Genomic DNA, 27,301 nt, shown 5'->3' with positions numbered 1-27,301 from the left:
TTCTTTGTTTCTATTCACTCACCCCCAACAAAGAAAAAAAAAAAACAGTGGAAAAGAAGGCTTTGTCTTTAAATATATATTTATCAGGCAGTAAGGCTTTAAAATTACTTACCACCACTTCAGTATGTTAATGCTCAAAGGCATTTTACATTCCATAAATAGCAAATGCCACTACAGTTGGGTTTTCTGTCAGACTTATAGGTTTAGACCTCCAAAGAACTGAGTATTACCAGTGAGTTGGTTAGCATGGATATTACATAATTAAAACATTGCAGGCTTATAATCTGTTTGGGTTTTCTCTCTGTGTGTATATATATGTATATATGTATTTCTATATTAAAAATGTTTGGCTTCATATCCTGGAAAGATGAGAAGCTATGCATAACATAATTGTAAAAATGGAACAATACCATTTTATTAAATTATGGAGGGAAAATAAAGGAGGGCTTCATTCTTTGTGCCAGCAGACGGGAGGGAGGAGATGGAATCTGATGCCGTGTTCAGCACCTGAGTTCTGGACAGCGGCATTTGAAGGACCAAGGAATTGTGCATTCAAACTGCGGGATGGAAAGCAAATTAAACATTTTACTGTTGATCATGTTCTGGCATACTGCAGTGCCATGTTGGGATCCACTTGAGACTCTGGTATTTTATGTAATATTGTATGAACAATTAATAAGCCTGCTTCATAACAAATAAAATAGTTTGCTTATATGGCCAAAATAAAATCTATGCTTAAATAACAATAATGATCAAATGTATCTTATGGTCTGAGAAATTATAATATATATATATTCTGAACAGTAATATATTTTAACACACCAAACTCATAAATTAGTTTTGACCGACTTAATGTCAAGAAGCTTGTGTAGATGGAAAGAAACTGTCTCTGCACCAGTATTTTTCTGTGGATGCATATGACAGTTTGCAGTGTACTATTATAGTTTGTAGAACAGTGAACTATATGAGTACTAATGAAATGAATTGGTCCAAACCACATCACTAAAGAGCATGTTACTGCATTTTAAAAACATTTTGTCTGTATGCTTCTTAGCATGTTCCTTGAATCCACTGTGAAGACAAAATTCATTTAAACAGGTTGAAATGTAGTTGTTAAAACAGGAAGATAAAATTTTGTGTTCTTGTTTCAGCTGTTTGAACTGTTTGTGTTTGGGGTTTTTTTGGCTTCTTTTTGTCTTCTGAGCTAAATGAAATAATGACTTTTTTTTTTTTTTTTCATTTTTCTTTCTAGGGGTTGATACAAAATTGAAATTCACACTTGAGCCATCTTTAGGTCAAAATGGTTTTCAGCAGGTAATTTGATTTCTTTTTCTCTTGAGTTTGTGAATTAGTGGTTTCTCTGCAGTCAAGGTGCTTGCCCTCATTCAGAAATGCATTTGTCATCATAATATCAGCATATTATTTGCAATTGCATCATGAGCTGTTTCACTTGTATTCAGAAAATGGAATAGGCTTTCATTATTTACTCATATATTTCCTAAATCCTTGTGTCCTAGAATGTTATACTTTTGTCATATCATCAAGTAATTAATCTGTATCTTCCCTGTGAGTGGATTAAGCAGTGAAACTCTGAAATATGTGCAGTAAAATGAAATGGGTGTGCAATGTCTGCAAGGTTGTGAATGTTGCTGTACTGTAGCATTAAACTAATGATGGATATTTTACATTTTTGGATGTTTTTGCTTTTAGTGGCATGATGCGCTCAAAGCAGTGGCCAGACTGCCAACAGGGATCCCAAAAGAATGGCGGAGAAAGGTAGGTAAACCTCTATGCCTTGTGGGCCATATTGCCTGTAGGTTTCTCAGGAGAGGTGAATTACATCAGTATTATCTGTTGGTGGATTTTATAACAAATATTTGGACTTTTTAAGTTGTACTGGGGATTTTTCCTTGTTTACATTATTCAGTGACAACCTCACAGGGGAGCTGGAAAGGCTGAGGAGACAGGTAAAGATGGTGTTTTCAATAATTGGGTTCTTTTTGCTTGAGGCTTAGGTAATTTATTCTGGTGCAGATGTTATTGCTTCATTCTGTCAGTCTCAAGAAATTGCACTGGTGAAATTGCCCCCACTGCTGAAGATAACTAAAAGGAGAACATATCTGCAGTGTAGGTTGTCACACTTACGAAGGTGAAGTTGATACATGCTTAATGCTGACAAGAATGCTCATAGAAACAGTTCTTGGTTTACCAAAATTAGGGAAGTTCAGAAACAAGAGTGATGTAGAATGGCAGAGTGCACCATTAATGGGAAATTGCACTGAGTTAGTGTGGTAGGAAAAGGTCCATTGAGATTTTGCTAGACTTACTTTATTGCATTCTTCAATGTTTGAAGTCCCCTAGTATAAAAAGAGACACGTCTCTTAATTTTTTTCTTTAAAACTGAGTCACACAATCTCAGCTTTGAAAACAGTTTTAATAAAAAAAATACTTTTGCAGATTTACAAATTATGTGTAGTTCCACATATTTCAGATGCATCAGCTTAATTTCCTTTTCGTGTTTTTTGCTACCTTTCCAAACTGAACTCTAGCCCTTTACAGACCAGGAGAGAAGGACGAGAAGACTTAGTGGCATTGTTTTTCTCACACCACGATGAATTTATTTTCAGTCTACAACTTCAGTGAATCATTATACCCATCTAACAGCCTTTTTTCTTACCTGAAATATTCTTCTTCCACTCCAGAAAGTGTCTCAGACACTTGTCTGTACCACTTGTCTGTGGTACATGATTGGCAGAGGTCACAGAATCACAGAAGGGCTGAGTTTGGACAGGACCTCTGGAGGTCATCTGGTCCAACACCTCTGCCCAATCAGGGCCACCTACAGCTGGTTGCCAACTCCTGGTGACTTTTGAATATCTCCAGGGATAGAGATTCCACAACCTCCCTGGGAAATCTGTGTCAGTGCTCAGTCGCCCTCACAGTTAAAATGTGTTCCTTGATGTTTGAGGAGAACCTCCTGTGTTTCAGTTTGTGCCCATTATCTCCAGTCCAGTCACTGGGCATGGATGAGAAGAGTCTGGCTTCATCCTCCTTGCACCCTCCTTTCAGGTGTTCATACACACTGGTAGGATTCCCCCATAGCTGCCTTTTCTCCATTCTGAATGGTGCCAGCTCTCTCAGCCTTCCTGCATAGGAGAGATGCTTTGCAACTGGGTGTCTCCAACATATACTGCTGCTTGGGATTATTTCTTCCCTCTTCCAGAAGCAGAATTTTGCACTTCTACTTGTTGAACTTCATGAGGTTCTTGTCAGACCATTTTTCCATCCTGTCAAGTTGTCCTTGGGCTTATCAGCCACTCCCCCCAGTTCTGTGTAATCATCAGACTTGCATAAGCTTTGCCACATCATCCAACTCAGATCTGTCTTTCCTTTTCACTCTGCCCATCCCTGAGTTTGCTCACACGTGACCACATGATGCTAACCAAAGAAACAGTAGTAAGAAAAGAGATGTTGTCTTTTTACTGCCGTTCCCTGGTTTCACAATGGTTTTAAAATAGATACTAAAACAGAGGAAGTATTTTGTGGTAGCAGCATGCTGATTGCCTCCTTTGCTGTCAACAAAAGGAACAGGTTGACATCTGCATTATTGTTGTGGCATGTGACATTTGGTTTCTGGGGCTGGCAGAGATAAAGAATCCAGTCAAACAACATCAGTAGGATGTCAGCAGTGCTGAGGCTGTTGGAAGGCAGAGCAGTGGCATTCCTCCATGTAGGTGGCTTTGTGAAAGTGTGGGTAGGGATATTTAAATGCAGAAAACATGAGATTCTGGGAACTGTCGATAAATTCCTTCATCGTGCAGCTATCTAAGTGTTTAAATCTGTGGGAAGTGTCTAAATTGCTTTTCTCACTTGAGTGAATTAACGGCTGATATAAAACTTGACCAGTTTGCTTTCATGATTTCTTTCAGCTTCCTGAAAAAAAGGGTCCTTTCTTGTTGCTTGTTGTCATTGTATGATCTGTCATGTGTCATGGTCCAGGAAGTTTTCAAATCTTTAATAAAGGTCCCACCTTTGTCTTGGATAAACATGCATAAATCTGTTCTGGCAATTATTAGGCTTTAAAAGTAGTGAAAATGTTTGTTTCAGAACTCTCTGCAGCGCCAACAGTTTAATTCTCTTGTGAGAGTTAAGTTGTTCCGTTCTGAATCATGCTTTCAGATCAATCCCAAATGGGGAAAACTAGATATTATTTGTTCCACAAAGTCATAAGAAGAGATTTCTGATAGAGGGAAGCACCAGCACTACTAGATTTCTTTTGGGAGTTCCCAGGAGATGTATCCATGGTTGAGTTTGAGGAAAGCCAGCAGCAGTGTTATCCTTTTATAAAACTCTTTGTTGGTTATAAGGATAGAAGGTCTGAACTGATGGAGAGTCCTTGCATTGTGTTTCCATCTTGGAGGGCCCTTGTGAATTCACTGATGGCTGACTTGTATCTTTCTAAGCTTTCTAAGATCTGGATGCTTAGTACTGACCATTTCCTTTATGTTTTAGGGAGCAAGGTATTATTTTGATTGTGCAAAAATGGTGGTAGCTAAAATCCTCTTCTGCATATTTCAAGTCTAACAGCAGATCACATACGGGTGAAGCTGATAAGGTTCATCTAACAATATATAAAAAAACTTTATATTTTATCCGAGAAATAATTAATTTTGTCATATGTATTTCTAGGTTTGGTTGACCCTGGCTGATCAGTACTTACACAGTATAGCCATTGATTGGGACAAAACCATGCGTTTCACATTCAATGAAAGAAGTAATCCTGATGATGACTCTATGGGCATCCAGATAGTAAAGGTAGCCAGCTAATTTGTTATTTCTTTTCTCATTTTTTAATGAAAAATTGACATTTGAATTTGGATTTATTTTCATCTCTGCAGCTGCTTTGGTAAAAATTGGATCTTAATTCCCTTTGGCCCGCCGAAGTTTGTTTTCTTTTGGCTGCTTTTTCCTTTTGCACAAGTCTGGTTAGTGTTAGCTGGGGAAAAAAGTGCTATTTCTGGGGTTTTTTCCCTTCATTTTTACTCTTTTTTTATTTTGAAAAAGTACTGGAGTTTAATGAAGACAAAGGAACATGAGTGGTTTTTTTTCCTTCTCTGTAAATAAACACAAATGTTTTCTGGGAGTAAAAGCATATTTTAAAATACAGCAAATGAGCATTTTTCAGTTGTTTTACAGGAGTGAAACATATTTGCCTATTTGTATTTCTCAGCTGATTAATGTTTAAGCAGTCAGCCATTTTGTACATTTTGCCTTTCACTTACAAATCACTTAAATTTTCAGGACACAGCTTCTGGCTTGTATGTTTTGAGAAGTCACTTATCTACTAGTTTATTTATACTTTGATAAAAACACTTTATCTTTTTCATGCAATTAGCAGCTGTTTTGTCTTGCCTGTTATATATATATAACAGAGGTCTGTTAATATCTTCTGTGGCAATGCCTTGTGAACATCTTTTAGAGCACTTGCTTACTTAAGAGCTTCCTGAAACTGTTTTGGGCAAGCTAAAGGTTTAACAGATTGAAAAAGAAACATTGTCATCAACTTTGGGAGTATGTACTGGGTGGGTGGAGGTGGAAAGAAAACTGGGACAGGCAAGAGAACTAATGGGAGACGGAAAACACACATTTTTTCTCTCCTTGTATTGTCATTTTAATTTTTATTTCTTTCCCTTTAAAGGACCTTCACCGAACTGGCTGCAGTTCTTACTGTGGCCAGGAGGCAGAGCAAGATCGAGTGGTGTTAAAACGCGTTTTGCTGGCTTATGCCAGGTGGAATAAATCCGTTGGCTACTGTCAAGGATTTAACATACTAGCTGCACTTATTCTGGAAGTAATGGAGGGCAATGAAGGGGATGCCCTGAAAGTGAGTGAATTTTTTTTTTTTCAGTGTCAAAGATTACTTTTACTTAGTGAACTTTAGAATAAACCAATGTGTGAATTTTGGAGACAGCCTAAAAGAGCAGGACTCAAAAGAGCTAGCAGATTTATATTGGTGAAATTTTATTTGTTTTTTTCTGTCTGAGCTAAAATTAATAGTTTGAATGTTTGTTAAATTTTTATTTGAAAAAAATAAATGGGACCACTGCTGCTTACTGTAGGATATCTTATCTCATAATCCCAAATCTGCTACCAAAGGTAGCTGAAACATTAAAATTTCATTATCAGCATCTTATGTGGCAGCTTCATGTGAGGCAGTTAATAAATAGGCTACATTTCCAAGCACATCCTAGGAAAATACTAAATATTCAAAATGAAAGTAAGTCACTTTGAATCTAATTTCTGGGCTATGTTAGTCTTACGGTGTTTTGTTTTCTTAGATATTTTTTATTGTAAATAAAAGAAAGGTTCATGAAATTCACAATATGTGAGAACATGGAAATACAGTTTACTGCAGGACATGGTTTAAGGTGCTGCCTGTAATAGGAAGAAAATACCATAATATACCAACTTTATTCAGAAAGTAGAATTTCCTTTCAATAATTCTTGCTTAAGATTTCCTCAGTATTTTTAACTGTAATTTATCATGTTTTATTGTGATCTTATACTGTCCAGAAGCTCCCCAAACACATTGTGGTAGCATAGGAAATATGGCTGTTGAAGGTTTATGAAGTCCAAGTTGACGACAAGAACTGTGTGCATTTTTATGTGTTGGCTGTTATTGTGAGTTGTGTCAGGCTCCTTGTGTGGAGGAAACAATGGAATAGAGCTGCCCCAGGGAGGTGAAGCACTGAAGGCTGTTTGCACCAAAGCTGGTCTTACCTGGCAAAAATAAGAATGGAAAAAGTAATTTCTTTTCCAAGCTTAGTGTGTGGGCTTTTCATGGTTGGAATTTTCCCAGAAGAAAGGGAAGAGGGGAAGGGCAAGGAAAGGAACAGGATGGGTGGGAGTAAATAAGAATTTGGTATTAGCATGTGACGGTTTTGTTGTAGTCACTGCCACCTAAAGCAAGCAGTGAGTGAACAGCTACAGAGGCCTGGAAAGGTGCCCTCAGGATTGTAGCTATGGGGTAGCTTTGTTTGGGTTATTGTAGAATCTGGGAATTAAGGGAGCAAGGGAGTTCTCAGGTCTTGGCAGTCAGGTCCCATTTCTGGGGAGGACACTATAAACAAAAGCTCTATGTCTGGGAAGCATCTCCCAGGGGCTAGGAAACAGCAGGTATTACTGATGCCAAGGGGCTTTAACAGCACGGGACCCAACAAGGCAGCTTCAGTGAATGCTCAGCCAGTGATACTTGAGTGTTCACTAGTTCAGGTAAGCATTAAGTTAAATCCCTGGAGTTGCCTCAAAGTTAGCCTACAGAAATTATGGTAGGCAAGAAAATCCCAGCTTACATGTGTGGAAACTATATAAAAGTCTCATAGAAACTGAAACTCAAAAAAAACTTTTCTTGCATGTTGTGTGGAAATGCTACAGATTCAAATAATAAAAATAAATAATATAGAGATGTGTTACGAAGAAAGTATCTATTGCAAACTGGTGAATACATGAAGTGCTTTTTTAAAAAGTCTTCACAAAACAATCCACGTGATGGTGGAATGAATGAACTTCAGTATTGAAAAAGATTTCTGTTCTTTTCTGTGCTCTCATATATCAGAGATCAGTGAAGTAATACTACTCAGTGGGAAGGCACCAAAGGCCTTTATAGAAGGGTGTCTTTAACATGGGGGTTTATAGCTTATTGATTCATAAGGAATTAATGAAAACACAGATAGCACAGTTGTAAGTTAATGTTGCTATATCGAATTACTCTTCCGTTGCTTGAAATAGATCTGAACAAAATAAAGCATATTTTTACAAGACAGTGAGGTAACCCACTATTCAGCAGAGGTTAGGTAAATGCATCTGACAAAATATGAGGCTGTCATGTAGAAGCTGTTGATTTGCCTGTTTTGGCTACTGGTCCACATTCTTTGAAACATGGAACGTAAGACTGCTATTTCCAAAGAAATGTTGCAAGGACAAGTGACAGTATGTGGTCCCAAGCAGATGTGTAAAATAAAAATAAAGCAGTAAGACTATGTCTCAGAAGCTGTTTCTGTGGGCATCTTATGAAAAGAGAGGGATTGGAAGGAGGATTGTCTCTTACCTATGAAGGTGCAATGCTTGTCTAGAGAATTAAGGTCTTTATGAAACATGGTAAGGATGCTCAAATGAGAGAAATGGAGATGAAATGCAGATGGGATGACTGCATGCAGGTTCTCTGGATGTGGTTAATAGAGTGGCCATAGAGATTGTAAAAGATCCTGAAGTGAAGGTCAATGTCTTCTGTTAGGCTGATGATAAACATCAGCTTCTGCGTATTTTTTGTTGCATTTGTTCATTCTCAAATGTTTGACAGTATCCTTTTAATCCATTACCATCCATGCAGTTGAGGTATCTCACTTGAAACAGATGTCTGCTTAAAATGTCTCACGCTGCTTAATTTAGCACCTTTTAAAGTGACAAGATGGAGTGCAGCACATGGTAACACATCACAGTAAAATGTATGGAGAATCTCTTTTTAAAGAACAGTACCTTGCATTTTGGAGAGGGGAATTAGGGGATTTGCAAGACCAGTCTTCTATTTGTGGCATTAACCAGAGAAGGGATAGTGAGACTCTCCAGCAGTGGAGAATCTCATAAACAGTTCCAGCACCAGAAGTATCAAAAATTGCTTTTGGTGGGTAATGCTGCCACCTTGGGCATAGGTTACTGTGATTACAATGATTTCAGTCATTGATTTCAGTAATTTCATGGTTCATAAATTCTGGACAATTTCAAGAAGCATTTGCATCTTGAATACTTGTGGATGCCTAGGGTACCCAGAGATGCTCAAAGTGATAATATTTTGTCCCCATATAAGTGGAGGTGCTATAAGCATATGTTGCCACTGACTCCAATGCATTCTTTAGAGAACAGAGAAATTTTATTTTTCTGTTATTCCTAGAAAATAACTGCTCTGTAAATCCTACATGATAGTCTTTCATTTTGCCTACAGATCATGATTTACCTAATTGATAAGGTGCTTCCTGATAGCTACTTTGTCAATAATCTCCGTGCTCTCTCTGTGGATATGGCTGTTTTCCGAGATCTTTTACGAATGAAGCTTCCTGAACTGTCCCAGCACTTAGACACCCTGCAAAGAGCTGCTAACAGAGAAAGTGGAGGTACGTTCAACAGAAAATGCTATTAAACTCTATCTTGCTGTTGTTTCATCTGAGCACTGATTTAAAAATACAGTATTTTAAGTGTTTACATGAGTTTATTGCTTAGAATATGTATTTTAAATTGTTAAGATGAAATATGATGGTGTCTATTATTGATAACCTTAACATAAATAGGTGGTACTTCCAGGAAAAAACAAAGGGAAATAATCTGATCCCACCACTAGCTGCAAAGAGAATTGTGTTGATGAGACTATACAAAGCATGGAGTGACAGCACTAACACAGAGCTTAGTACAAGGGCTACCTTGGAAAGGTACTTTCTTGCTTTAGCTCAAGATGGGTGTCCTACTGCTCCGTGTAGTTGCTGCTCATATAGCTATTCTGGGAATAGTTACAATGTGAGAGCCAGTGGGGGGCTGGTTACTATTTCTTCACCTGGATCCTTACTAACACATAGGTGCAAAACTCAGAAGTACCTCTTGGGTTGCTACCTGAAAACTGGCTTTGCGCTTGATTTATTTTTTTTTTTTTCTGGCATAGCATTCCATCCAGACTTAGAGCTCTTTTATTTGGGCATGTTCTGGGGAGGGCAGGAGGTTTTTTGTTAGTTAATTTGGTTTCTTTTTCAGCTGGGAAGCTAAGGGCATGCTGAGTTCCACCTTAGAAAAGATCTGCTACTATGCTCCATCTGTCTATGCCCAAACTATATAAAAAGCAAAGAAATGTATCAAGGAAATATTTGCTGTTTGAAAGTGTTTGCACAGGCTGGCCTCTCTGGTTTTGGCCTTCAGTGCGTCAGTTGATACTGAGGTGTACAAAGTGTTCTCTGAGCATAACAAAAAAGTAAAACTGTAGAGTTTCAGGCTGAAATACTACATTTTGTTTGAAACTTAACAAGTACACCAAGGTATTAAAATAATAGATATGACTTTTCAGAGACAGTCACCTTCACCTTATTACCATGTAGATAAAGACTTATGCCATCAGTTGGTGAAAAAATGCAGTGTTTTGTGGGAAAGTTGGTGGGTATGTTTTGTTTCTTTTTTTTTGATAGAAGTTTTTATTTCATATGGCTTTGTGCAAGGAGAAACAGTCTTTCTGATACAAGGGAAAAAAAGTGTGGTGGTGTATTCCAGGGTTTATAGTCCAAAGCCAATGATGCTGCTTAGTTTTTTGCAGTGCAGCAGAATGGAAGGTGACTATGTAATTTTTCTGTTATTTTTCTCAGCTTATTTTTGGACAGCTGCGGGCTAAGTAAGTTTTAAGCAATATCAGAAGTGCTAGAATGTCTGGTAGATTTTATTAAGCAGTTTATGCTCCTTGTAAAATGATAGTAAGTTTTTGCTTATTTGTTTTTTTAACTTCAGGAGGCTATGAACCCCCACTTACAAATGTCTTCACAATGCAGTGGTTTCTGACACTTTTTGCCACCTGTCTGCCTAACCATACAGTTCTGAAGATCTGGGATTCAATATTCTTTGAAGGCTCTGAAATTATACTGAGAGTAGCTTTGGCTATCTGGGCAAAGCTAGGAGAGTAAGTGGTCATTTTTATCTGATTCTTCTTTTCAGTATGAGCCATGTTTAACTTTCGTTTTCCTTAAGATATTCTCAATTCTAAACAAGACAAAGTCTTTCAGCAGAATGATTGTTTTGAAAAAGCTGCAAAAAGGACCTTTATGGTTTCTTAAAAACACATGATTCTGACATCATGTCAGAACAGGCATGATAATTAATTGACCCTTTTTGCAGAAAATATCTCCGGTTGTTGGAGTTGTCTGTGTATATTGTCTTTGTGCTGTGCTAAAAGGTTGGACTTTCCTGAACATAAAACTTTGAAGGAACTGGTAAATACTCTGTGTAAAGACAACGCACAGAGACTTGAGAGTGACCAGCTAATTTAGTTTGGTATGTGAAAGTGGGGACCTTAGTTCCCTTAGTTTCGCTTAAGGAGACGTAAGGGTTTGAGCCCATTGGCTTTGCCCAGTACAAGAGTTCAGTGTTACTGAGGGAATGACCTTGTGGTATGCAAGTCTTTTCTGTTAAGGTCTGAAAATTAATTTTCCTGAAATTCTCTGCTTTTAAGCATATTTGAGCCAAGTTTCTAATATAGTCCTTTATGGCCTTGGAAACTCACCACATGTCTAGAACACAAGAGATTATTAGTTCTTTACACTCCCCTGTTTCAAAGCAAATATTTGTCTTCCAAAGAGTTTACAGTGCTCCCAGAGAAATGAGTTTTGTCACTGGCTTCAGTGGGAGGTGTGAGCTCTGACAGGTCAAGCAGATGTTAGTTCAGCTGGAAACATTTTTCAGCTGGCATCAGCAGCTGCATTGATTTTTTTCGTGTAATGCTTATTAAAACTCATCTTCCTTTTTTCTCTGAAACTGAACCACTGGGATTTATGTTCAGTTCTGTCTTTAGGGGTTTCATTTCCTTTTTTCTTTCTGAATAAATTAGCATTGCAGGCCGGTAGCATTGTAAGAGGATTTGTTTAGTACATTTATTCTGAAGAATAATAATTAGAATAATAATTTCCTGAGAGCTATTTTTATATTCAGTTCATGAATGAAACTTGCATGAATCCTTTGCATTAGGATTAAGCTATATGTAGTCACATAGTGTTTTAGATAAAACGTTCTTCCAATGGATCTCTTTGCATTTAAAAGCTGTAATTGTGAATGTTGCAACTCATAACATGATAAAAAGGAAGTTACTACTTTGAAGATTTTATCATAAAGCTTAAAGAAAAATTAAACATTTTTTAAAAATTGAAAGGAACAGAATCAAGAAATATATTAGAATGTGCCTAAGAGAATAAGTGGATCACACTGCACATCTTGTAACTGTTGTTTGTGGGGAATGGGAGAAGGTCTGGTAAAAGATTGAGCACTCTTTTTGCTGAGAGAAGATTGTGATATTTCTTTCTCTTTGTCCACCATTAGAACTAGAACAAGGGGGATTTAAAGAAGTAGGACTTGAAATAGTGTTCTTAGTCTCATGATCTTCATGCTTCTCAAGATTCATTCTCTAAATGAAAATAGGGTGAGAAGTGCATTTTTAAAATGCGTGAGTCTCAAGCATACGTGTGTTTTGAGGGAGGTTGAAGGAACGGGGGAGTTAAATATAGGTGCAGTGGAGAAAGCAATACGTGAAGGTCATGAGAGACTGAAGGTATCAGGGCAGGTAAGCCATAAATTTGTGATAATTGGCTACATGCCTATTGTTTCTATTACTTTTGAATTTATTTTTTTTAGCTACATAATCATTATTTTACCCAAATTATGTGAAGATTTCAGAAGGAGTTTCATATCTCAACTGTTGTTATGTGCAGATGCTGAAGTTCAAGGGAAGCTTCTTCTTGTATTGCTGAAGAAAAAAGGCAGTGTATTTTTTATCATTCCAGCATCTGTGTTTTAGAGGAGAGGCTACAATATGTAGCCATCAATGTACTTCTTTGGGATAACAAATTTTTCACATAACAGGAGAGATGTTTTGCAGCTAACCCTAATATATGTAGAACACCAACTCACAAAAGCACATTTTTCTTCCTCTAGATGACACTCTGTGTGTTTAAAATGATTCTGTGTTTTTAGAAATTTAAAGAAAATGTAGAAAAAAATATCCAATTGAATCCTCCTCCCCAAAACAAGACAAACAAAAGCATACTACCAATGCAAACAATCAAAACCAAAACATTTCCCACCCCCAATTTAGAAATACCATTCACAAATATGATGAGTGAATTTTCCTTCATTGTGTATTATGTTTGCTTAATTATCTTTTAACACAATGACATGTATATATACCTGTACTTAATTCATTCCACAGGAATGGTTTCTGGCCAGTGAACATCCTCCTGTCTGACAAAAAGTTCAGGCAGTGAATTTGGCCATTTGGTTCATGGTGAAGAATGGGTGATGAGGTAGTCAAGAAATCTTTATGCTCCCTTTTTGAGCTGATAAGAGAACTCCCTTGTGCTAGTAGGAGGCAAAATGTATTGATTCTTGAGCTGTAGAAATGAAAGGGGCAGAGGGAATGGCCTGTCTGGAGATACATGAATCTGTTATCATGGGGAGTCAGGACAGTAAGCTCTAGTCAGTGCATCTTTTTACTGCTGCAGCTTTTCCAATGTTGTCTGCATAGTTTTATTATTTGGAAGTCTAGGCAGAATGCAAATAGACACTTAAAAGTTAGGCCGTCTAACAGAAATGCATATTTTATGATGACAAGAAAATCAGTTTTGTTTTGAACATGTAGAATCATATGTAAATGTAAAATCAACATCAACATTTATTTTGCTGTAGGCAGATTGAGTGTTGTGAAACAGCAGATGAATTTTACAGTACTATGGGCAAGCTGACCCAGGAGATGCTTGAAGACAGTCTGATTGACAGCAATGAACTTATGCAAGTGAGTAATTGTGACATAATTATTTTCTGTGTTGATTTCTTCAGGTCTTGATTTCTAACAAATTACATTTTTGTTCAGACACTGCAGAAACCTAAATTCTCCCAAGAATAAAAGTTTCAGGTAGCTGGGTTGAGCTAGCATGAATCAAACAATGAAACAAGTAGATGACCTGCAGTTAGAGCTAGAATCTTATTTTTATATGAAATGTAGAGAACCACTAGACATCATTTAATAAAAATTGATTCTATGTTGACAGTTGAAAGTCTTTTGTGATATAATACTCAATTGTCTTTCCACAAGTAAGGTGTAGAATCTTTTAGTGGTCACCATTTTTAGGGTGTTCTTTTGCTTTATTATAATGCTTTGGTCAGTTTATTACACTGTATCCTTTCCATTCTGCAGACACTGTGGGAAATAAGAGTGTATAAAAAGTCCTTCATGATTTGAAGAAAAAACCCCACCATGAACAGTCAGTACCGTACTGTCAGTACAGTACAGCACTGTACAGTCAGTAGTGTACTGTAAACAAAGACATTTGTAGATGATTGCAGTCTCTGAATTCTTAAAGCATATGTCATTGTATGAGGACAAAGACCCACATAGTTCTGGGAAAGGGAAGGGCCTTTAGTATAGCAGATACAATTTATTTATTTACAGTTACACTTACTCTTGTGATATTTTTAAGGTGTTTTCTACTTAAGGTGCTTTATAAGGACTTCGTGCTACAGTTCTGGAACTTTCCTTTTAATGAGTTAGAGCATAGTGATTAAACAGGTGCAAGTACAGAGAACGTAATTCACCTGAAACTTTGTACTTGACTTAGGGGAAGGAAAAAAGTCAGTCTGTGAAGCTACAGAAGTTTAATAACAGTTGTTAGCAGGTGACTTCTATTACCTATTGTTGGAAGACTGTGTTAAAATATACTATTTTTGGTTTTATTATTTTGGTCATTGTTATTTTGTCCAATGAAGAAGCTCTAGGAATGGGAGAAGTGAGTTTTGTGGCTGTGTTTTGCTTCAATAACGGAAATGGAGCTGGTCAGAGGTACTCCCATGCTTTTTAAAAACGTGTTAAGGTTCTTCACAAGACAGTTCAGATAGTGAGGATGTGTAAGGAGGGCAGCACAAGCTGACATTTTCTCATTGCGTTTCAGTTCCTGGTCTCTAGTGTGGTACAAAATCAAGATGTGACATTTATGAATAAGAATAATTTGGGGAAAGCTGGGGTGGTCTTTTGTGACTCTATGGATTTCTTTTTTTGCTGCTGTGTGTAATAGAAGATAATGCATGGGTAACTTACTGGTTGGAGGGATGGGAGGATTTTTTTTATTTAACTCTTGCAATTACAAATACTTGCAAATTAGCAATATTTTGTGCTTCAGCAAAAAATGAGTATTTAGCACAGTATATATGTGTGTTCATAGTGTATGTGTGTATTTTATGGCACTGACAAGAGTGTTAAGGTAGGATGGCATTGCCATTGATATGGAGAATGTGGCAGGTTTAAGTTCTGTGTATGGAGGAGCAGTGTGTCTGGTTTATGTGTGTCCTCTCAGTTGAAGAATCCACAATATAGTTTGCATAGCTTTCTCCAAGTCAAGGGCAAGGTACTGGCAGTGTAGCCATCTCTGAGGTCTCCATTCTTTATCCTAAGTGGAAAGAATAAGGAATTACAAGAATTTACCATCAGGATATACAAGTGCTACCATGTAACTGGTTGAAGAAAAAAAATTAATAAATACGAACAATTCCATTAATGAAAAGATCCAGGCTGCTTGAACATGCTGGTTTTTAAATTGCTTTAAGCTTTTTCAGAGGAGTCATCCAGAGACGCTTTGTTTTCAATTTTTTTTTTCTTTTCCCCTAATAAAAATCAGAATGACGAATTTACATCTAATACTTTTTACAAGGTGGCTCAAGGTTAGTATTCTACTGTGGGAAAGGATTAATATCCCACTCTGCCTTTGCTACACATTTCAGTAGAGCTTGCTGGTGGCAATCATCTCACTTCTCTTTAGACTTGCATAACACTTATATTTGCATCTAAGCTCACTCAAGCCAGAGTAACAGACACTTCTCAACCACTGGAAAACAAATTGTGCTCTAAAAGCCTTGTTTCTTTTGGGAGTTAGAGGAGAGAGGTACAACTGATCCTTCAAGGAAGGTGTTGACAGAGCAGATGTCTAAAGTAGAACAGGGGACTCATGTCTGCATTCTCTTCACCAGCATGTATAGTTGCTGCAGTTTTATCCCTCCCATGCAGACAGTACCTATAGTTAGGACAGGAGCCTTAAACTTTTGCAGATTTGGCCCTTGTGTGGCAAAAGTTCTTAACGTTTTCCTGAAGAGAGCACAGAGACATTGGAGGAGCAAACCAGACTACAGTTTTTTCCTTGTTTCAGATTGCACAGTTTGAGTGAATAAAGGGTAAGTACTGTACACATCAGATTCTAGACTGGGTATGTATTGGTTCCAATATGGAGACAGAAGGCTGTATACCCGGTGTCTGCAGATATTCTAAACAGTGTGCTAGACTGAGTCTGTGCTTTCATGCCTTGTCAGAAAGTGAGCATTTTTACAAGCAGCTAAACTAGTTCAGTTTGTACACCTAGAAACACTGCAGCACAGAGGAGGTGAGAAGCCAGCTGGAGGAGAGGCATCCCTTTGTAATTACTAGAACGAAGGGAAACAGGGATTAATCCTTCTGTGGTACTCTAGCATTTTGGACTGTCTCCCTAGGCAGTTACCCTGATTTGATGGTACTCACTGTTAACTTGCTACTTGAGTGACTCTTTGTTTTCTTTTGGGTTTGTTTTTGCTTTTGCTTTTTGTTTTGTTTTCTTAGCCAAAATGAAAAGAAAGAAGAGCCTTAAACCAGGGAGGGGCAGCTGTAGAGATAAGTGTTTGATAAGTTTGCATAATGGCTTACCCTGTTTGGAAGCCACAGCCCATCACCTCCCATATGGTGTTCTGCTGAGAGTGTAGACAGCTTTGCATTTTTAGGGTAAGGCAAAGGATTGTCAAACAATTTAAGGTTAGGATAGAGGGGTTTTGTCCTTGTCTCTTTTCTTGTTCCCAGGATCTGTCCCTTGTGTAAATACGATGCTAAGTTTGGCTGCATCATGCTTTTGTGTCTAGGCTATTTCCCTCTGGGACAGCTCCCCAGAATTAACCAAATGGCATCTAAGGCCATGTGAAAACTAGAAAAATAATGCTTTGACTCTGAATTGTCACTGGGAGGATATCAGAAGTGTTGGTTGACAATTTTTTTTTAAATTTCCAGTGGAACTTGCACTGGCATAAAATTTGTTTTGTGGATCTCTTAGCAAGGTGGTAAGCAAGGCTTGCAGTTATAACCTGATAACAATAGTTAAGCTAAAAATATGTATGCAAAATCAAAGAAATTGTAGAAGATGTAGAAGAGACAGATTGGAGACAGGAAAAAGCTAAAAGCACAATCTGAAATGGTAGGTGCAAGGAGTAAATGGAGGAATTGGAGTTGACTGTTTCACTTAAAGGGTAACTAGCATACGGAACAAGTTACCTGAGAAGAACATTGACATCAAGAGGAGAAATAAATTCCAGACAAACCTCTGGAGAGAGTGGAAACACATGGGGAAAAAAAAAGCCCTAACAAAAAAGTATGGTGGAGATCAAACAAGCAGGCAGACGTGTTGGGCTGGAGGTAGGTCTTTCTCCAGATCATAAAATTCCTTTGTCTGGTAGACTGATGGGTAATCACTGTTCAAGCCCTAGACAATATTTTTCTTTCACAGTAGCATTGTAGTTTAATGGAGTGGCAAAACTTCTGTTCATGCTCTGGACTTTTGAAGGCATCTTCCTTTCCTTAGAGTCTGTGCATGGCTTGAACTGTAAAAACATTCTCACACAGAAACCTATTGAAATGCACTCTTGCCCTGCCACTCATTCAGACAGGAGTGTCTTTCCTGCTCCTCAGTGCTTACATCATTGTCATTAATGAAAGTTTTTCCCCTCCTTATGTCAGGAAATGTCTAGTACTGAGTTCATGTTTGCAATTTTCCTTAGTGTATTTAGCACAGACGAGGCATGTGGATTACATAGAAACTGTTCAGAATTTCCTTTCATCTTAATTGAGGTCATTTACCTTCAGATGAAAATGTCACTGACTTAATAGCACAGGACAAAAATACATAAGTGAAGATTTACTGTCATAACTAATGAGAAAATTTTATGTTGCTGTCTTTCAAAAAATATTTCATTTTCAAGATATGGAAAAATTTTAATATTTCAGAGAAACTATGGGAAATTATATTTTTGGTTTTGTTTTTTTCTTCTGACATTGAGACTCAGAATGAATTATTTGGCAGTTATTTGAAGGCTCTGAATAGTGAACAAAAGCAGGGAAAAAAGGGCAACTAAAGTATGTAGGAACAAACCAGCAATGATATTGCAATGAATATGATGTATCTTTATGCCAGGTTGGCTGGTGACTTATAGCAAAATAATGCTGAAAGGAAGTGCATTTGCAACTATGTATCTTTTTAAACTCTGAGTAATGCTGTAAAGAAAATCTATTAGCATCTTGATGACCTTGTTTTAGAAAAACGGCTACCTTTACCCCACCAAACCCCACCTTTAGTCTCAAAACCAACCAGCAATTGAAACTGAGGGAAGAAAACCTGGATAATGTTGGAACCTTCCTCTCTAGCTATGATTTTTTGCTGGCATGATTTCATTCACACAAGCTCTTGAGCTTCTCAGGTAAAATAATGAATCAGCTAGCAGTCCACATCAATGAGGATGTGCCCCTTCCTAGCTATGCTAGTGCTAATATTGTGTTGAATACTTGAACAAAAACTTAGGTCTTCTTGAAAGATCCCCAAATCCTAAATGATACATTAATGTAAGTGAAATCATAGTTGGAGGAGAATTTCCAGTGTGTTCACAAGAAGGGGTTGACAGTAATTTTTAGGAATTGTAAAGGATCTTACAGCTCATGTTATCAGTTATTTATTTTTTTTTAACTGAAGAGTGTATTTTTCTAGTGAGTCAGACTTTATTTCTCCTACAGGAAATACTGACTGAATCATAAAACTAGACCATTTTCTTGAAGCATGTGAATGTGCAAGAATGTGCAGCCTTTAATCCTGCAAGACTGTGGAAGTCTGTTAATGGAAAAATCTTTCCTGAGACTGTTAATTAAAGCAAAAGTTTTTAAAGTTGCCTTTTTTTTTTTTTTCCCCTAGACTGTTTACACCATGGCTCAGTTTCCTTTCCCACAACTGGCAGAATTAAGGGAGAAGTACACATACAATATTACTCCTTTCCCTGCAGCAGTAAAATCAACTTCATTTTCAGGGTAAGTTTGAAATGCACTGCTTATGGTGTATTGAGTTACTGTTTACCCTCTGCAGATGTTGAAAAGGCAGGTGGATCCTCTCTTGTGTGCTTGTAAAAAAGATAAAAATGCTTGGTAATGTTCACATTAAAGAATGTATCTTCCTTACTTCTCTTATGTTCTCTTTTGACAGAAGGTTAGGCAGAACCAGAGACAGTGATGAAGAGAATGACTTAGATGATGAAGACTCAATTGCTAATGCAATTGGTTGTCTTGGACCATTAAGTGGGTTTTTGGCACCAGAGCTCCAAAAATACCAAAAACAGATGAAAGGTAAAAGTGTTTTGTTTTTTTAATTTTGGAAAACACATTAAGTCTGTATGACCTGGCAGAAATTGTCTGCAGCTCTGTTTCTGAAAGTTGCTATGGAAAATGTGTTTTCTATGCACAGAGTTACAGCACGTACCAAATGACTGTAAATGACTGTGCTCCATGAAGATGTCATCAAAGCCAGGTTGGAAGGCTGTAGGTGTACAGTAAACGATGGTGTGAGTTAAGGATTTGGCTATAGTAATGGTTAACAAAACAACCCCATAGTGTTGCCCACACAGTAAAAAAAAAAGAAGCATATGTGAAAAAATTCCACGCTAAATCCATGCTTATTTCTGACACAGCTGTTAGGTAGTCAGCATTTTCTGAAGGGTGCACCTTTAATAAATGATTGTGATCTTTATCAACATATGCATGGCAGGTACTGGAACCTTTCAGCAATGAGTGAATTCTGCAGGTGATTTCACTGCCCTTGTGGCCAAACCTTCAGATTGTTGTATGCTTTTGATATATTCACATTTTAAAAAACCGTTGGTATGGTTTAGGGTGTTCTGACAAAATGTCACTATTTTTCAAATCCTTCCTCACTGAAAATAAAATTTCTTGACAGAATTGTTTGTACATCACTGCAAATTCTCCATAGGCAGTAAAAAATGTTGATCTATACAATAAGAGCAAAGAACATTTGTTAACTTGTAGCAGCCTTTATGAAATGGTACTGGATCAACAGTGATTTCACAGTATCTTGAGAGAGGCCATTTTTTTTATCCCCACTTCACCGCCACCTTACCCTCAAAAAAAACCCAGGCTGATGTGACAGTTGCTGTTTATGCTTCATCATTCTAGTGTCTTGGTTTTGCTGAGATCTGTAAGCTGCAATTTTCCTCTTGATTGCTGTGGTGTTTTGTTTTTCCCTTCCTGAGGGACTCTCTACCTGCTGCTTCAAACTAGCACTTAGTCAGAACATCAAACTGCTGTTGCAAACTAAGCCAAAGACAAATAAACATTCCTTTAAAAAGAATTATCCCCCTGACCCTGGAGTGCCAGGTTTCTGCATCAGAAACAGCTGTGAAAATAAATTGCTCTGCTGCTGTTGCTCTGTGTCTGTTGATCAGAGACACTCTCAAGTTCCTCATGATCCTCAGCTGCTCTGTGCCTACCCCTTTTGTTGTTACTAGCAGCTTTCCCCCTGTGGTGTTCTGTTTCTTGATGCTTCTTGCTGGTAGCACTAGGTTGGTTGTTCAAATCTAATGCCTGCTTAACTGTAATGTATTTTATAACTTGCATCTCAGATCTCTACAACAATGAAGTATCTTTAATAATCTATTACTGAATTACTTCAGTGGTGGCTTGATGTACTTTTGGATATTTGAAGAACTCTGCTTATAACTTTGCATTGCCATGTTAATTGACTTTTGTACTCTCTAACCTTACCTCAAGTCCTTGCTATTCTTAGGCAGTAGTGCTGTTTATAATAATTCTTATTGTAAATAGCACAGCTTAGTTAAATATACATATTATAATTAATTTTTAATTAAGGACTACAGTTAAATAAGATTGTAGGAATCAGACACAGATTTCCCTTGGAAATAATCTACAGAAGTACGGATATATCTCTTGAGTATGCCAATTTACTCCTTACCACCACTTTATTCCCTCCTTCTACAGATCAGAATGAAGAACAAAGTCTTGGTTCCAGTAACATTGCAGAATTAAGCCCAGGAGCAATAGACTCTTGCAGAAGTGACTATCACACTGCTTTTAACAGCATGATGATGGAGCGTATGACCACTGATATTAATGCACTGAAAAAGCAATATTCCAGGATAAAGAAGAAGCAGCAACAGCAGGTTCACCATGTGTATATCAGAGCAGGTAACACATCAAAACATGCTTCATTTCCTGATTTCTTACAACTGACTTTGTCAGGCAAATTACTTTCTTTAGCATTTAACCAAATAGACAAAATAAGAAAGACTGATGGAATATAAAAAATTAGTAGTAAAGAGGGCACCACTTCATGCAGACAGAAAATAAGGTGGTGATATTTTTTCTTCTTTTGTCAGGATCTGAAGATGATGACCCTGGGGTTTTCTTAGGTCCCAGGGACCAACTAAACAATGGTATTTAAAAGTGGCTTTGCTATCTGGGTGCATTCTGTTGGTCTCTCTGATTAAAAACTTCTAAGTCTTTGGCATTCTTGGAATTGACATATTGATGCAGTGGAAAAAGTGAATGCAGAGATGAGGATGATCATATGGCAGGTAGATTCCCAGCTGGTCTGTGTTATCTGAACTCCTCTGAATTCATCTGGGCACGGCAAATTATTCAACTGAAGGAGCTGGCTTAGATGTTTCATTGTGGCTGGCAATTTCCCTAGTCATAATGATACTGTTGTGAGGACTGAGCTGGACATCAGTCCCTTATTTAACAACCCACGTTATGGAGTCTGTCTCCCTAATTGTCAGACTCAGCAGTGCAGGGGTTGGCATGAAATGCACAGCTGGAAGTTTTACTGGGTATACAAGCTGAACATAGCCCACCCCACTCATTCCTCCCTGCTTAGGTTTCATCTTTCTAAGTTCACCATTGAACCATGCAAATGGATCACTGTGGATAATTTTTATTTCTCTTTTAGGTTGTCTAAACCTGTGCTAGCAGGAGCCTTGGAATACATGCAGCTGCAATTTTTCATTTACCTGATTTAGAAGGATTTTTAAAAAAAATATTAGTGAAGTGTTTGCTTTGAACAAAGGCTGTAGCCAGCAGAAACAGTGCAAACAGTATGATGTTGATTCCCAAGGATGCCAACCCCTTACCTTCCAAACACAAATCTTTCTAATCTTACTAATCATGATATAGGGCTGGGTTTCTCATTTGATCATGCTGTCATCTAATCACTAATTCTGAGTCTTCTCCGCTGGTTTAATAAGACGTGGTTTTATGCATTAGAAGTACTTACATTCATTTTCCATTTTCCAGTCACACAAGCCTCATGGAGAGGCTTGTGTGACTGACGTCATGTGGAGACTGAATTGCCTCTTGCTGTTGGAAGAGAAATGAAGGAGAGGGGAAATATGAAAAGCCAATATTAATGTTAAACTGTTACTTTTAGTGCAATTCCAAAAATCAAGAGGCTATTTTTTAAATTATTAATTTTTATTATATTCCTGGCTCAGGACTTACCCATAGGTGCAAAACAGTGAGAGAGGGAAGAAAATCTTTATATAGAAGGTGCTGCTTTGTGTTCAACTCTAAGACATAAGTGAATTTCAGTGATGATTTTTAAGTTTGGGTTGGTTTTTTTAAAATACATTCTGTCCAACAAACATTTGCCATACCTCAAGAAAGGTATTGAATTTAGTGGTAGATCCTTAGAACATTAATTTGTTTTGTTCTTTAACAATACTGTGTTTCTTTTAAATGTTTTCTTTCAGACAAGGGGCCAGTTACCAGCCTCCTCCCTTCTCAGGTAAACCATTCCCCAGTGATAAACCACCTCCTTTTAGGAAAGAAGATGAAATTGAATAACAAGTCTCTCAAAAATGCTGTTATTCACATCCCAAGCCATGCTACGGGGAAGATGTCTCCCATTCCCCAAGAAGATCTTAAAACAAAACTGAACTCTCCATGGCGCACTCACATACGAGTTCATCGGAAGAACATGGCTAGGGCCAAAGGCCAGCTGGGCTACGGGGATACCGTAGGACTGATAGATGAGCAGAGTGAGAGCTGTAAAACAAATAGCCCTGGTGCAAAAGAGGAGGCTTCCAAACATTCTGGCTTTGGAGAAAGAGAAGAAGGTGGTTTGGATGACAGGACTACTCAGAAAGCTGACCAGCAGTCATCTGAGCCAGACTCTACGGACAGCGGTACGAACATGTCCATGGTTCAGCTAAAACTGGAAGCACTGGAACTCACCTCAGATACCCAAAGCGATGTGGAGCCAACATCCCATCAGTCCAGCCAGCCACGTTTATCAGAGTCTTCCACTTCCTCCAGAGACAGTGGAAACCTGGCTAAATCGCCTCAGGCTGGGAACCCAAAGCCACAAGTCTTCAATCCTTTTCCCAGCGTCAAGCCTCTTCGAAAGTCAGCTACAGCCAGGAATTTAGGGCTATATGGCCCCACTGAAAGAACACCAACTGTACACTTCCCACAAATGAGCAGAAGTTTCAATAAATCTTCCAGTGGCAACAGTGGGACCAGGAAACGATGATGTACTACCTGGCACTTACTATTTCTGACAGCAACAGAAGAATTTGTATTGCCTTTTTTTTAATGTGTGCATGTGTATGTGTGTCCCAAAGCATTTCTAATTGCTAATTAAGTAACAGGGACGAAAGTGGTTACCAGATATATAAATATGTGTCTTTGAAAATTGTACTTCCGTGTTATGGGATAGATTAGTGAAGATGCATCCTGGCACCCTATTGTTAATTCTGATGGTCCTATGTAAAATAAACATTGGTTAGCAATGTAAAGCATACTCTTTCTTAAAGTCTAACTCAGACATTAAATCACCAGCTGCCTTTAACCCCTCAGCCCCCCATGCCTGCCTCCTGTCTTTCAGAGCTCAAAGGACAAATTGTCCAGTGCAGCAGACAGGTGTAACAGTTTTTGTGACTGTTAAGCAGCTTCCCCATCCAACCTCATCATCATACTCCAGGAGTAGCTGGAGTTGCCACGACTAACAGAAGCACAAGCAGCCCTCGCAATCAAAAGTGTCACTTTGTCACATCTAGCTTCAGATATTCTTGAACAGCATTTTGTGCTTCTCTTCCCACAGCAATTCTCTGCTGATACTATTTTTAATATAAATTGAAACACTGAGCATGAGAACAGCAGACATAAGTCCATCCATGGCACAGGTTTGCTCTTTCTCTTACATGTGTACATGCATTTCTGTTACTTAATGCTGGAGAGTTGCAGCACTGTAAGATTAGTATTTAGGTACAACTATTTGTATAGTTGTATGATTATTATTCTGATGCATCTTGGCTTCAATGGATTTAAAAGCTATTATCTATATTAGACTTGTAGTTAAAAAATATTTGCCAGCTTAGCAGTAGGTAAAATATATGAATGTTCCGAAGTAGTTTAGGGGTTTAAGTTCTATAAATAAAGTGATTAGATACTTAGACTGCCACTTCCCATTAAAAGCCAACACATCAGCCACTATGTTAGTGGGATGTGCCCTCGGGCTTCCATGTCTTGTTTCCTCTTTGGTGTGAAAGAAAGTGATAAATTGAGCATTTATTTCCAAATTAAAAAGCAGAGCTGATAAATACCATAAGGTAAGTATTTGTGTATATATATATTTAACAGAGGCAGACAGAGAAACTAAAAAGATAATTCAGCTTCAGGATTGCAAAATCAAGTACTCAAACTCCAAGGAATTCAGGTTGCTCTTAAATCATTGCAGCTCTGTGGTACGTACTGACTATGATTCATTACCTTGATTCCAAGTTTCCTGTGGCATGAAAGGGCCAATATTTTAAACTGCAGTAATGATGAATTGGCACCATTGTATGCAATGTCTTACTTGCTTTTAAAAATTCTTTGTTAAATTTGCAAATTAGTATATCACTGTCTATTAATGTATTCCATAACCTATAGTATGTGACACCAGTTTTACTGTATACCATAACTTATAAGCTGTACAAAATACTCTGTTAATTGTTGTGGGAACAGTTTTATTTTGCTGTTGTTTCATATAAGTGTATGCATATAAAATAATATACAAGTATGAACACTATAAATATAAAAGAGATGTAGATCAGATCTTGCCCCTGCCTTATTTCCAGGCGATAGTAGTATTGTCACTAATGATTACTTACAGCACTAAGTAAATTGAAAATAATGTAGAATTTAGTTGCTGATTATGGACTGTATGTGAATTGTTTTTGCACTGAATTAGAAGAAATGGACTTCTCAAAAATTTTCCTGTGAATCATCCTCCCCAGTTTTTCTTAGCTTCAATATATCATGAGCCTGTATGCTGAACCCATACAAATAAAAGACTGTCAGTCTGCAAAACCTGCAAAAATGGTCCAAGTATGTGCATGAATTTTCAGCATTTTATGAAGTAAGCAGTGGGAAATCGTAAATTATGCATGGATATGGGTCTGGGGAAAGAACAACACATTCTAATGTTCAGAATGAATAATAATTTATAAGTGTGCACTCAGGTCTTGGACTGTTAGAGCTGAGGTGAAAGAAGCACTGCTACTCAGTGCATTAATTTGATGATGCTTGCTGCAGGAAATTTTCTTAAAGTACTACTTGATGAGAAAATAGAATGTCATGTTAGCTACCTCAAAGGTACATTTCTGTACCTCAAAGGATATTCACTCTACCTGAAATACTTTTGGAACGTACAGCAAAAGCAACTTCATTGCTTAGTACTGAGACAGAATATTGAGATGAGGTTCAGTAATGAAGAAAGCTGTGCTTGGAAGAATGGCATTGCAGCACTGAGGGTGCTGGGAAGAATGATGGTGGCAGTCTGCTCCAGAAACATTTTGTTCTCCTTGAGCCTTCTTGTTCTAATGCTCTCTTCTTCCACATGACCAAATGACATTTCTGTTTGTTTGGGGTTTTCTTAAAATTCCTTGAGGGTTTTTGTGGGTTTTTTTGTTTGTTTTTTCTTGTGTTTGGTTTTTATTTTGTTGTTTGGGGTTTTTTTTTTGAGAAAGGATTTTAATAAGATCATGTTGACTTTTACCTCTGAACATGTGTTTCACCATCACCAAATGAAAACTCAATGGACAGGCATTTGATTCCATTTTGCAGACACTTACAGTTCTGCAAGTAGAAACAGGGCCACAGCTATTCAGAGATTATTTGAAATTATCTATGCTTTGGGGGAAAAAATAGCAGATAGAGATAAGTTTTTCAGAATTGCTGTCAGCAAAAATTGATTTAATCCACAACTGCAGCTATAGTGTAACTTCAATTTTGTGTACTTCACAAAAATCCTACCTCCTTTCAAAACAACCTAAATGGTTACTAGAAAGGCAACAAGCCATTATTTCATGCAAAAGTAAAATGCAGCCCTTTACACTGGTATTTCCAATTTAGGTAAAAGCTCGTTTTCAAAATTCAAGACTTAAAATCTGTATCAAACTTTCACAAGATCTGTTTTAAATCATGTGAAATTTTTCATACAGAAAGAAAGTGAGTGGTTTCACTGTACTGTAGTTTTCCTTGACCTTCTTTGCAAGGAGTTATCTCATCCCCATCCATGGGCAGTAGTAGCATCTGGCTGAGTGGCAGAGAGCCAGTATCACCTGACACCAGCTCTACTGAAGTATGAAGAGATAGAAAACTCATCCAAATGCATCCCTATCCGAGTCAATGCTTTTTTGCTCCAGTTTTACTTGCTGTTTCTTGGTGAAAGATTCATTCAAGGCAGGGGGCTCTTGTAGAGGCCTGCCAGTGATTTGGGATGCGCAGTCATGCCAGAGAAGCACCCTGAGGCTGTGTGCCATTTGGCAGCAGGGACTGGTGAGGTGACTGGTTTCTCAGGCAGGCAGAAGCTGCTCGGGCACCTTTGACCAGCTCTCTGTTAACCCTGTCCTTGGGGAGGTGTGCTCCTTTGTGAGGGCGTGAATCCAGCGCAATGCAGGAAAATGCACGTGGGAAGGGTCTCTTCTGCACACCCTTTCCTGCTGAAGAGCCCTCAGGGCTTGCATCAACTGATGGGCTGATACAAGATACTTGACACAGTTTAGGACCTAGATATGGTTTGCAGGGTCAGACTATGCTCAGGTCCAGCCTCCCACAGCCTGCAAGGTGCCATTTCAGCTGTGAGTTGTCCTATGAGCAGCACACAGCCCTTACTGGCTCACCACAGGTTTAAAAAGAACCACAAATATTTCCAAGTCTTTTTCTGATAAAACTGTATCAAACCACACTGGTTTACCACAAATAAGCAGGCAGGCATGGTGGTGGCACCAGAGCTAATACATCTGGTGGAGAGGTTGGGGGGATGGGAAGAACAACTCATCCAAGCAAAAGGTACAATAAGTTTTGAAGGAAAGCAAACTCCTTGGTGCCTATGTGGCTTTT

The 27,301-nt window shown here is 38.0% G+C and overlaps 1 protein-coding gene across 5 annotated transcripts in view; it reads left to right on the top strand.

The window, feature by feature from the left end:
• The window catches only part of LOC131573613 (TBC1 domain family member 30-like), a 48,043-nt gene extending 23,033 nt beyond the window's left edge, over positions 1-25,010 (top strand). For 3 of the 5 annotated variants that reach the window (XM_058827733.1, XM_058827731.1, XM_058827734.1), the window contains 12 exons: positions 1,253-1,314; positions 1,711-1,776; positions 4,690-4,815; positions 5,699-5,884; positions 8,999-9,167; positions 10,534-10,702; positions 13,474-13,579; positions 18,807-18,919; positions 19,092-19,231; positions 20,897-21,103; positions 21,295-21,351; positions 22,666-25,010. In XM_058827733.1, the coding sequence (XP_058683716.1) occupies positions 1,253-1,314; positions 1,711-1,776; positions 4,690-4,815; positions 5,699-5,884; positions 8,999-9,167; positions 10,534-10,702; positions 13,474-13,579; positions 18,807-18,919; positions 19,092-19,231; positions 20,897-21,103; positions 21,295-21,351; positions 22,666-23,447 (2,183 nt within the window). In that variant the 3' untranslated portion in view covers positions 23,448-25,010. The remainder of the gene's footprint in view (positions 1-1,252; positions 1,315-1,710; positions 1,777-4,689; positions 4,816-5,698; positions 5,885-8,998; positions 9,168-10,533; positions 10,703-13,473; positions 13,580-18,806; positions 18,920-19,091; positions 19,232-20,896; positions 21,104-21,294; positions 21,352-22,665) is intronic. The other 2 variants (XM_058827732.1, XM_058827735.1) reach the window with 1 other exon arrangement.
• Positions 25,011-27,301: the final 2,291 nt, after the last annotated feature.

This window comes from Poecile atricapillus, chromosome Z (assembly GCF_030490865.1).
Source record: "Poecile atricapillus isolate bPoeAtr1 chromosome Z, bPoeAtr1.hap1, whole genome shotgun sequence".
NCBI lineage: Eukaryota > Metazoa > Chordata > Aves > Passeriformes > Paridae > Poecile > Poecile atricapillus.
Note: the sequence above shows the minus strand (reverse complement) of the source record. Positions and strands in the feature narration are given on the sequence as shown.